This window comes from Seriola lalandi, unplaced genomic scaffold (genome assembly GCF_002814215.2).
Source record: "Seriola lalandi dorsalis isolate HSWRI2012SDOR001 ecotype SW California unplaced genomic scaffold, Sedor1 jcf7180002054855, whole genome shotgun sequence".
Classification (NCBI taxonomy): Eukaryota; Metazoa; Chordata; class Actinopteri; order Carangiformes; family Carangidae; genus Seriola; species Seriola lalandi.
In genome coordinates, this window is record NW_019525408.1 from 1,177,448 (window position 1) to 1,190,127 (window position 12,680).

The following is a 12,680-nucleotide window of genomic DNA, read 5'->3' on the forward strand; positions in this document are numbered from 1 at the left end:
TTAATCACTCCCCTCGGTATCTCTACGACACCTATTCTCAAGAAGAATAGAAGAACAGCGCTGATATATTAATTACCCTACCATGTATGTGATTCATTATCATTTCTTTCGGCCCACTGAATCACATTTTTACACCTGTGACTTTTGTTTATTTGATGATTTATAACTCCCTGATCTCAATATACAGCACACGTTCCTGCTAATCCTTTCTTTATTGCCCTTGTGGCTGTTATTCAGCTCCAACAAATTTCCATAACTACTTGCAGTGTTAACTTTTTTCTTCTTTTCATTTTATAACCCTCTTGTAAGTCATTGATGAGCACACATAAAGTTCATGAGGCTCGTAAGTCTGCTTTATGAGGACTGGATCAGCAGATGGGTTAATGCTCTGTAAATGCATGCTGACTCACCCTGCTTGTCTCTTTCTGTATATATATGTATATGCCAGCTGCCCATGTGCTATACTTAATGAACAACTTTACTGTTTCCTTGTTGACATAATTTTCACGCTGCTGTGTTTTATTATCCGAGCCGTATCCGCTCGGAGAACCTGCACTCAACTTTTGTCTGCTCAATTTCTTTTAGTTCACAGTTGCATAAAGGTGCCTTTGGGTGTTTTTGTGAATTACTGCAATCTTCAAAAGACGCTCTGATGAAAAGAACTCATGAAAGACACTAAGGTGTTTTTTCAGTTGCTGTAATTTTCCGCACATCGGGTTCAGATGATTTACACGGCCGATGTGCAGATATTGATGCTAGAGGGCTGTTTCCACATTCATTTGCTGAATTTTTTTCTCTGTGCTCATCTGAAACCTGAGTTTAACACGTACATAAGAGCAGGATTTTGTGACGTCACAACTTCATTGGAAGTCAATCATAGTCCAGTATGTGACTTGTACTAAGAAAGGACTCTTCTGTGAAGCCATAGAAATCTTATTCAGTAGTTAAACTTTCCAAATCAGCAGTATTTTCAGATTCAATTACTTTTTTTTTTTAAAGAGGGAGAAGAAGCACATACGATTTTAAGAATTTTTGATGAAGTAACTGAACTTTTTTGTGGAAAATACAAAATATCATTAAAAACTGAGCATTTTTCTATCTTATAACAATTCTGGAGTGTATCATTATGGAGAATTCATACAAACAGAATCTGGTTCTTTGAAAACAGCCGCCAAACCAATAAAACCTGTGGGTGTAGGGAAAAAATAAGCGCTGAGACTCCTTGAGTTCTAGCCTGATCTTTCTGAGTAGACTCCTGTATCCTGGAGATACTGGGGTCTACATTTTAACAGCGTCTGGTTTTGTGTCTGGTACATTTATGGAAAATTAGGCTCCAGCAGCCCTCAGATGAGAATATAAATACATGGGAACCAAATGTAACACTAGCAGTAAATGATGGGTTGGGGGTCTGGATGTCCTGGACTATTTACATCTAGCGTGGAGACCAAACTGGGACCACAGTGTGAGCCTCCATTATTGGCAACTGTAATACTGTTTCCCTCACACTTATTTTCTCGGGGGGTGCATTTTTCCCTTGGCAGGGTCCCATTTTGATCCTTGAGGCTGCTGTTTTTGTTACACAATGTGTATGGATCTTTTATTTCCGCTTGAGTCTGGAGGCATTCGCTGAAAAAACGCCACGCTGCTCTGTGTCGTGTTGTGCAGACGAGATAATCTTGTTCCTCTGGAGAGAGTCTCGGGTTGAAAGTTGTGATGTGTGGGTAGCGCTGATAGAGCTGGTGGGATCGTGTTGTTCAGGGTTCACAGGAGCGAAATATTGTGGGTTACTGCATATGAGATTATTTCTGTGGGGCATACAGCAACACAGTAGACTGTGGAGTGTAAAAAGAAACTATAGTCATGAACCTGAGTCAGTCAAAGGAGGGATGTGAAACTGCCATAATGTAAGCTGGGGGAAAAAGTAAATAAATGAATGAATAAATAAATAAATAGTTCCTTTTTTTCTCCAGACATTATACAATACTTTTCAAATAACAGAGAATATTCTGTGTTTATAAAATGCAGTTCAAGTAGTGATTAAAACAGTGAATGAAAATTTAGCATTTGCATTAAACAGGGAATTTAAAGGGTAAACTGACAAGTACTTAATGATTAAATGGAAAAAAGTTACGTTTTCAAAAACAGAAATCCCTTTACTTTTTGTGTATAAATGCTCTGCTTCCTCGCAAGATTTTTTTTTTTAATCATCAGATGGGAATCAGGATTTCATTGGGAGGATGTTATTGCCTCGTTCACATCATATTGAGTTTAGTGTAAATGTCAGAAACCAACTGGGGAAAAAGAACATGTCGGCCTGCAGAGGAAATTACAAGATGGAGGCAATAAACAAATAAACAACACAAAAAAAAAAATCAGCCATATTAACACATTTAAAAGTAGGTTTGGAATATGGCATGTTCAGCATAGTGCAGCAACTGATTACACAGGGTAGAAATAAATCCATATAAAAATATCAATTTTATGATTATGAATGTAAAGTTTTACTTTGAGAATGTACAGTGTGTCATACAAAAACCCTACAGGATTAGTGTTATTAAGTAAGGTGAACCTACTGGTACTGCTGTTATTTCTTCAAGAGTAAATTGACCAGTGGGGCAGCCTTCCCAGAAAAACAGTTAAGTATTGATGAGGGTTGAGGAGTGAGGCTCAGAGGCTAAGGAATGATTCAAAGTTAAAGTAATTTTTTATAGCGTGTGTGTGTGTGTGTGTATGTGTGTCCAAACAATCCAGATGAGACAATGGTAGATTAATTGTTTCCCCCTGAAAGTCCTCTCTTGGTAAAAGACCAATAATGAGTCTGATTAAAGACTTGTGGACTTGTTAATTACCCCGCTGTAATGTCCAGACAGTGAAGAACTGCCTCTGCCTGCAGTCTGAAAACTTCTCTGCCTTTCATCACTCCGCGACATACGGAGGCGTGTTTTCTCAGGGCCAGAGTGATGACCTTTAAATACAGTAATGATCTGTGATGAACCATGAAGTGCACGCAGGGGCTCTATCCTTAACCTGTGATTTACAGCTGCAGCTGAGCGGACAGCGAGTACAGATGCAAACGGCAGTATTTACATTCAGTGAGGAAGGTATGCTGCCAGTTGGACAGCTGAAGGGAGTCATGGCAGGCCAGAGGGCGAAGGGGACGTGACTGATGATTGAGTTGGCCCGGGCTGACAGCTGGCAGCACGGCTGAATGGAAACAGCTTGTTCCTAAATCAGCAACTATTGTTGATTGATAGGATTGTATTGGCATTGTGCATGAGAACAATTTAAATTTACTCTCATGCTGATTTATTTATTTATTTATTTGCATTTTAATGTTTTATTCAAATTTTTTTTGCATTCCAGCAGATGACGGGGGTCACCCTGCCTCAGAGAGCAAGTTACATTTAAAGTTTCATTGGCATCAGTTTCAGAGGTCCAAACACTGAGGCAGGGCTTTAAGTTCCTTCAACACATCCTCCACCCCTCAGAACATTGTGAAAAGCTCTCAAATGTTTTATTTGTGTTGTCCCCTAGCCGAGGACAGTCACTAAAATAAAATTATTTTTAACGGCTGCAGCTCCTGAGGAAGTCGTCCAGACCTTTATAACTTCTCACATGCATTACTTTAATGCGCTTTACTCCGGCCTCAGCCATAAGTCAGTTGCTCACCCCCAGCTCACACAAACTGCTGCAGCTAGGCTTTTAACAAACTCTAGGACATCAGATCACATTCACATCACTCCCATCCGTGCATCTTTATACTGACTCCCTATGAGTTTTACAGTTGATTTTAAGATTGTGCTTATAACTTTTATAGCTTTGCATGGTCAGGCTCCTAGTTATATTGCTTATATGTCAGCAATATGAGCTACAGAACAGCCTGAGGTCCTCGGGCAGGTTACCCGAGGTGAACAGGCCGTCTCAATCTGAGGCCCTCCCTGCCTGAGTATCTCAGGCTAGTCCACCTCACTTTTATCAGAAAGCCTCTTCTTCAAATTCACTCTGCTTTCTATCCTGTTTTGGTTTTATTTTCGTTTGCTCCTCATGGTTTTACTCTCTATTATACTTTTCAATTCTTCTTGTTATCGAATTATTTTAGTATTTGTACCGATTATTTTGTTTGTTTTACTGTTAAACTCTTTAGAAAAATGCTTTATTATTATTTTATTATTATTATTTGTTACTGTCATATCAGTTAGATGGATAAACAGTCTTTATTGTTCCAAGAGGGAAGTATGTTTTCACAGCCTGAACATTTTTTGTGTCTGAAACATGCAGACACACATGGGTACATACAGGCTGTAGCCATGACCCTTTGGTCGTGCTGAGCTTTCATTGATGAAAACTCTTCTTCTTTATTGCATGGCCTCAAAATAGTCCCAAAATTTTAAAGTATATATATGCTGGATCTAAAAATAGGCTACTGGAATCTATCTACAATATAAATACAAGAAAAATACTGCGGGTGTGACCCCAGTACTAGCTGCAGCTCTGCCAAGAATAAAATTCACTAAATACTGCTATAAAAAGGTCCAGTTTCAAAATATTGACTGTCAGTACACAATAGCCAAATCCAAAAAAGTGGGTTGCTGATTGATAATGTATGAAACATTATCACAACAGCAACAGCAAAAACTATCACACGGAGGACTTTTATTGCAAAGCTGTTGTATTGTATTGCATTAGATTGCACAGGTGATGATGATATATGATGATGATATAATGTGCATCCCCTGTTTATCACAGTAGCGGTATTGTGTTGTCTCTACACTGGAAAAACCCCCCAGGCATACATTTATACAAAAGCATGGAAGATAATGGTTTGCTGCCTGGCATTGTTGGTTTGAAGTGGCTGTGTCTGTGTGAGGCTTTCTGCTCTGCTCTTTGGTCTGTGGAGAGAGCACAGCTGATAACGATCGGTTATCAAACAAAACTGTCCCGGCCTTTGTCAGGTGTCCTCATCTCTCTCTCGCTTTTTTCTCTTTCTATTTGGTCTAGAACTGACAGACTGATGGCCACGAGCATCAGGGATTCAGACTTTTATATCCACTAGTCACAATCTCTCTCATAAAAACACTTCCTCTTTCATTCATAAAGTGAAATGATTTGCATTTTTACTAACTGTATTTATTACTGCCGACCTAGACGTTAATATCTTTATATTAAGACTTAATTTGTGTCTGTGTTTCTGTAACAAACACAAGCCCCGGAGAAAAAAAAGAGGAATTGTCCTGTATTTATTTGTTTTTGACCAACATAAAGATGTCAGACAGCTAGTGATCACTGGGGGGAGCTAGCATGCAGTTGAAGACTTTTACACTGTTTACTGACAGTTAAATAAATGGCTGTTGGTTGGTCCCCAAGAAAGAAAGAAAAAAGTCACTGCCAATAACTTCAACAACACTTTGCATTCATTGCTTGCGTGCAAAGTACTTGTTTAAGGCTTTGTAAGACAGGGTTCCTTTGACAAGTGTCGCCTGGAGATGTTGCTCAGGCAGCACATAAACCATTACATTGCAAAGCAGAATATAAATTAAATTATGTCAATTAGCTGATGGAAATGTGGTTTGATGGAGAGCATGTGTTGTAAAAACAAAGTCTCTGCTGGCAGGCTCTGACCCCACATGGCGGCATTTTCTTTTGCTCCTCCAATTAAGCCTGATTGTCTGTTGTTGCCAGGAACCTAAGTGTAATGTGTTGTGATGATCAGTCTTTGTACCCCTCGCTGTGTTCTGGCTTCTTCACTTGTTTATTAGAACTTGGCTAGTCTCTTGGCGCATTCTTGTAAATACTGTCCTATTGGCTTTCATCTCCCTTGAAAACTTTGTTCAAATGTTTGTGCGTCTAATTGTCACGAGTTTGTATCCTCTGACAGCGAGGTGAGTTTAATCTTTCACTCAGCACATTAGTGTGAGCAAAAACAGATAATAAGGGGAGGGAGAGAGGCTGTCACAGATTGGAGGATTAAATTGTAATCGTGAGTTGCGAAATTTATTTAATACAATGCAGTTTTCTGATATATTGTGCTGTCTATGCAAAACAGACCCAATTACATGTGATTTATATCCAAATTAGATGATCTGAATGTGTTTTGGTGAGAGGTAAACAAACAGGCTTCCTGCTCATGTCTCAGTGGAGCTGTCCACAGCCGTGGTGCTGAAATCAGTCTTGGCAGGGAGCTGGTGGAGCAGCTCCCTCAGGCCATGTGTGTAGCTCCAAAGTGACAGCACAGCCAACTGTGCGTTTGGTACGATACATGACCTTTTAAGGTTGACTGTCTGAATCGTCCTGACACCGAAATATGTGTTTCACCTGCCACATTATGAAATTTTATCTTTGTATCCAACCTCAGTCTTAATAATTTTTGTACTGATCTGATACCAGCGCTCTCATTTTCCCTAATTTTAAATCTGTAAAACTCATGTAACTGATGGTGGAAACTGATTTTTTTTAATGACATGAGGCAGAGGCAACTATATCTAATCGACATGATTCACAGCAATACCAGATTCTCTTAATAAGGTCAGTATTGGTTGGATCGGTGTATCTGTACTTACATGTGCCTCTGCAATTAGGGCATCTCTTCATGTCACTACTTTTAAATTTAATGACAAATTGGACAGAAAATAGAGAGTAACATTACAGTCACAAGTCTACTTGTCTACTATAGAAGATTTAAGAGACCCTGCAAGACTGTATTGACAGAGGATGATGAAACCACATGGTTCTCTTAGTTATGGTGCCAAGTACATGTTATGTGGTGATGATGATGATGATGATCAGAGAATGAGAGCACAGAAATTTTAAACAAGTGAATCTTTATAAAGATTTTAGTCTCACATCCTGAAGACATTTTCTAAAAACTGAGGAACAAAATCTTCAAAACGTGACTATAATAAACTTGCTTCTTTCCTAAGTATAACCTCGGTCGATAACAGATACTTTTTCCTAATCTCACTATATGATCTGGCAGCACCTCCTATCCTCATGTTCCGATTCCCAAGTAAGTAATGAACAAAGATGTAATCTGAGACTGCACAGTTTAATATCCTGGAGCAATGAAAACATTTCATGATTCACTCTATCATATTTTATAATTGTCACACACTTGTATGGTTTTAAGATAAATGGATCATTTTGTCTATCGTTTAGAGTTAGCTCTAGTTGTTTTTGTCAACTTTTAGATCCACAAATGGCAGAGAGAGAAAGCAACATCTCGTCGCTGTCTGTAAAACAATTATGAGCCCTTTGGGTGAAAATAAAAGCACTGCTACACATCACACTGACGACATAATGTTAACAAAGCCATCTTTCCCTTGCAGTGAAACATATCCTCCTCTCTGACGGTATATCACATCACAGACTTCCTTTATTTCTTTCTTATATGAGATTGTTCAGTTCTTTTCCCTCCAACAGATGAGTAGTTCAAGAGGCCAGGAGCTGTGCAGAGACTGTGCATGACTTCTGATCTGAAGAATCACTCTCTCAAGCATGAGAGCGCTCTGTGTGTGTGTGTGTGTGTGTGTGTGTGTGTGTGTGTGTGTGTGTGTGTGTGTGTGTGTGTAGCACAAATAGGCAGACAAGCTGTGCTAACAAGAATGTGGATTTTGTGTGTGTGTGTGTGTGTGTGTGCGTACAGAGATGTGACACACGGTGAGAGAGAGTTGCAGCACAAACAATGTTTTGTTAGGAACTGGAACTATTTCTGCTCTATGTGGGAGGACGGTAGCACTGCTTCTCAAGAGCCAGGCCAGCAGCAACCCTTTGTTTTATTGGCAGACAATACAGCAGCACTGGCATACAGTATAGTGGAATGAATATGATTTTTATGAGTATGGACACACTATGCAAATCTTTTCTCTCCTACTCCTTAAACTGCAGTGCACAGAACATTGTCAATCATGAACGTAGTCTATCTCCAGCAAGATTAAGACTAAAAATCCCTTCGGAAAAGAACTCCGCTGATACCTGAAAGTATTTTGTTCTTCTTGCATTGATTCCTGTTTCCATTTCCCGTGTAATGGACTTGCCAGTAATGAGTGCGCACAGTGATCTGATCCAAACTGACGGGTCTCCATATTATCAGTTGCTGCGAGCTCGGAGCCGAGTGGTGGAGCCGGGTAAACTAAATATAGGTCCAGGTGGAAGGACAAAACCTTGAACTCTACTTTAGCAAAGAACAAAGAAGCAAAGCAAAGAAATGAAATGGTAAAGCTTTGCAGTTTCAGACCGGACTGCAGAGGAGTGTGAGGAGACACTCTACCTGGAGCTGCTAAGTTTTTTAAATGAAGTGATTTTACTTCAGTTGTTGGCTTCAGTTTCCTTAAATTAAATCAGAATTGTGTGGTTTCACTCTGCTGTAAAAATGGAACACACCTTTTTGGAGATGGTGATGACAAAAAAAAAAACTTAATATTTGATGTGCAGTTGCCTCTGACATTTTTTTTTGTACTGCTGAAAGGATATATAATCCTCCATTAGCTGAAAAGGGTTTGCTCCACCTCACTGTCTCTCTGAATGAATACGTCTCAGTCGACTAAATGCTGAAACAAAAAAATAATCAAAAAATAGAGTTGAGTTATGGAAAGTGTGGGTGATGACACTGTCACTCTGAAAGGTGATCTGAACCTCCCTCATCTCAGCGGTGCACAGTTTCCTGCACATCAGCTGCTGATCCCCGCGCTGTCTGCACCCACCCACGGTCTCTTCTTTATTTTAGCAAATCACTGGATACCCTTGAACACTTTGTACGCCTCTCTCTCCCTCTCTCTCTTTCTCTCTCTCTCTCTCTGCATCTCACTCCGCTTCATTATTCTGCACCTGTCAGCAGCAGCGGACGCCGGCGCGCTCTCTCTCCTCTTCCTCTCCTCTTCCTCTCCTTTTTATTTACCATCATGACTTCTACCAAAGAGGCGAACGGGCCGGTGAAAGCAGCCCAGCAGCAGGATCAGGTAGGACTTCAGACGAACTGTTTCCTTTTGTTTCATATTATTCCGTGCGTTTCCTGCGCTCGTTATCTCCTACAGGGACGTTCGGGTGTTTTTTACCCCTCCGGTATAAGCCGGGTTCGTACCAAACAAATGAATCGAGTATTTCGAGTTTTCGAGTAATGGGTGTTTCACCTTTCAGACCACAAGACACGCTCACATGATATGTCGATATCAAGTGGAAATTAAACAATCTGCTTTATTATCCTCCCAAAATATAATATATATATATATATCAGTAGGCTACATAAAGGTGACTTATGAAATCAAGAACTTATTGTGTTAATTGTGTTAATGCTACATGAGTATTTTTTAATTAACAATAAATAAACAAAACTCTACCAACTCTCATAGTTGTATCAAAATGCAAAACCGTTATTAACAATGAAAAACACACACAAAAAAAAGTTGCGTAGCCTAACTTAACTAATGGTCTCACCAAACTCCACAAACAGCAGGAATCAGGGGTAGGCTAACATCCACAAACTAACAAGTTACTCCAAGCGGTCTCACGGGCTGTAGTTGAGCATGTATGAGAAGTGTTGAAGGCGGTGAGTCTGTAGTCCTGGTATCAACATCAGCCATATCTTTACTGCCGGTTTGCGGTTTCAGCAGCGACAAGCATACAGCTACGGTAAGCCCCGAGGGTAAAGTCCGGTAATGTCGGTGTCCACCTGCGCTGCTTAAAACAAGCTAAACTTTGTCACGAGGCAACGAGGTGTCATTTCAACACTCTTTTAGGGTTGTAATGCAATTTAATGAAGACGAGAACTGTTGTCAGTGTCTTACTTTTTTGAGTGTGGAGGCGCTATGTGGGCCTACCGGTGTGAACTCAATTGGTATCGAACCAGTGGGAAATACTGGTGATTTAGAAATATTCTCTCATAACAAACCGTGTATAGAAGCAATGAAGTAAACAGCTGAATTTAACAAGATAAACCAAAATATTGATAAGAAATTTGAGAATTTAGTCACTGTTTGAATTTTCTGTCTGGTAATGGTTGAGTGCAGCCGTTTTGAATGTGTGCACCAACAAGGCACAACTTCTAAATTTCTGCCTAAATATTTAATGACCTGCTATTGTAACCTCAGCCCACAGGTGTAGCCTCTACCAATAACAGCTTGCGTGGTGTCCTGTTTTCATGAACAATTTGAGTCTGTGAAAACAGCTCCTAGGCCCAACAGTGGTGCATTTAGAAGACTTTTGGTTTTAGGGTAAAAATTTTTTTTGGGCCTGAACCAAAGATAAGTTTCCAGAGCCAAAAAGCAAATATATGTGCATGTGTCCATGCATTTTTATGTGCAGGAGAGAAATAGTGGGAGAGAGGAGGAAAGACAAAGAGGGGGTGTTAATTGCTCTGTATTGTTCTGTCAACTCATTGGGTTTAAATTGTGCTCTGTGTTGGGCCATAGGAAACACTGTGAGGTGATATAACGACACATAGACACACAGTCCTCTTCTGGGTTTACATAACTGAGCTCCTAGCACTGATATTATAAGTTAGGTTGAAAGGTGCTTCACCAAAATAAACTCGTGTTTACTCAGATGGAATGAGAACATCTTGACAATACATTTAGTTGCATAACAGTTGTTGATTTTTGAGTTTTTGGCTCTTACAGTGCATTTTCAAAGGCTGCACTGAATATGTAAGAATCTAAAAAAGGTTTAATGGTTGAGGTGAAGGCTCTGCACTGAACATAGGCTACTTGTTGCCCAGGCAGGTTATAATTAAGTTTGATGTTTATCAAAGTGGAAGATGTTTTGCTGTGAAATTTTCAGAACCTCACTTGTATGTTAGTGTTTCTCGCTTCTTAACGCCCTTTCTCAAGATGTGCTTTTTGTGTCTTGAATGCAGTCAACACCTTTGAATATTTTTGGTGTACAGTCTTTATTTTGTGTATTCATACATTTATCATTTATGAAAGCTGGAGTGCAGCTTCCACAGCAGTACAGCAGATCTTTAACCATGTTCTGATAAAAAAAAAAAAAAAAAAAAGAAAGAAAGGGGGGGCTGAGCTTTTGAGAGAAAATAGGATATCAGACTAGCAGAGAGAAATTCACATGCTCGTCTGCAACACAACATAATACATAGTAACCATTATGCACATGCAGCTATCATTTCACCTTTGCCAGTGAACAGAAGGATGCATTTTCATTCGAGTGATTTTCATATGCGAGACTTCCTTTCTTCCTTTCTCTCCTTTCTTTCTTCCTTTCATATGCGAGCCCCCCCCCCAAAAAAAAAAAAAAAAACTGACACTGTAGCTTCGGCAATGACCTTGCTCAGTGGTAATATCAGTTTCAAATGCGAACAACCAGCCTGTGCGTCAACTCCTTACTGATGCAGATACAAAGGCAGAGAGATGAAGATATCATAGCACAGGAAATACTATGCAGCTAAGAGGCACATCTGAGATTTGAACCCCAGCCCTCTGGACTGCAACATCACTGCTGCTGATGGTAGAGGTTTTAATGCATTCGGGCAATGTGTTGCACTTGCTGTATTGAGCTTTAATCTGAAATATAAGTAAATTAGTAGATGGAAAACTCAAGATATCCTCTTCTCCATTTAAAATGCTGCTGTCTTCATTAGTGAAGTCATTACGGGCTCAGGAAATGCATCTCCATATTTTTTATCTGATACGCCGTCACTGTCTCACGCTTTTGTTGAGCACCACTGCAAACAGCCCTCGCATTACACGCATTGTTGCTGATCATGATGCTTTAAAAGCGCATAGAAATTGCCACCACACAATGCTTTGTTGCTTTCAGTTCATGATCCACCATTGCTGTACTCACTGCTTTGCAACTTCAGGTCATTGTCTTGTTCAAGGTAGAATACACTTTTACTGCATTTCATTTCCCACAGCAGGGTAGTCGTATGGTTACAGTGCTGTCATTGAAAACCCAAAGATCCAGACTGAAGGGAACAAAGGTGACTAATGCAGTATAAAGAGACCTGGTCTAAAATGGATGAGATGGGTACACCTACAGCACACCAAGGTTCTCAAAGATTCAGCTGTGATTAAATTCAATTTTAATGTTTTGGGGATTTTTTTTCATCATGCTATATCCATTTATTCTGCACATAATTATTAAGAAAGGACAGTGGGTTTCTTATCTTTCATTAAACTCAGAATGGATTTTAATTTTCAGGGACATTTTGAGGGAAACATTTGATTTAGAAGAAAAAAAAAGAAAAACAGCAAGGGTTACTTCAAATTGATCCATTCTTCAGTGATTTAACTTCAGTCATGTTGTTGTGCGCTATGGTTCGTCTGATGATTAAAAGATACTGTGTCAGTTTTGTCCAGAGGCAGGCGGTAATTCATATCCTCTGAGAAAACACTTCTTTTTCCGCAGTCTTGCCTTTTTCCTATCAATAGAGTCAGCAGGAGCTAACACCACCTCATTCTTACTTTCTGTATTTCCATCCCAGTTTCACATACTCAGTACGACATGTTATTAGTTCTTACAAAGACCAATGAAAAGCTACACAAAACCCAGACAATATCTGCTCATATCTTCATGTTCTGTCATCTTTTATTAATTCACATCCTACTTGTATGCATCTCTTCCCGAATCTTCTCACTTTTAATCTCTGAAGCATCCACTCCAATATTTATTTATTCTACACAGATTGGGTTGGATTTCATCCTGATCTGTTTAGTGGATTCTTTCAAACCATTAAC

The 12,680-nt window shown here is 39.6% G+C and overlaps 1 protein-coding gene across 2 annotated transcripts in view; it reads left to right on the top strand.

Annotated features, from left to right (window-relative positions):
• The window catches only part of LOC111670508 (A-type potassium channel modulatory protein DPP6-like), a 60,648-nt gene that overhangs the window by 14,954 nt on the left and 33,014 nt on the right, over window positions 1–12,680 (top strand). The window contains exon 1 of one of the 2 annotated variants that reach the window (XM_087179571.1): window positions 8,834–8,951. The exons of the other annotated variant lie outside the window; for it this stretch is intronic. Within the exon in view, the coding sequence (XP_087035697.1) occupies window positions 8,895–8,951 (57 nt within the window). The 5' untranslated portion in view covers window positions 8,834–8,894. Of the gene's footprint in view, window positions 1–8,833; window positions 8,952–12,680 lie in introns of those variants that run through there. 2 annotated transcript variants of the gene reach the window in all.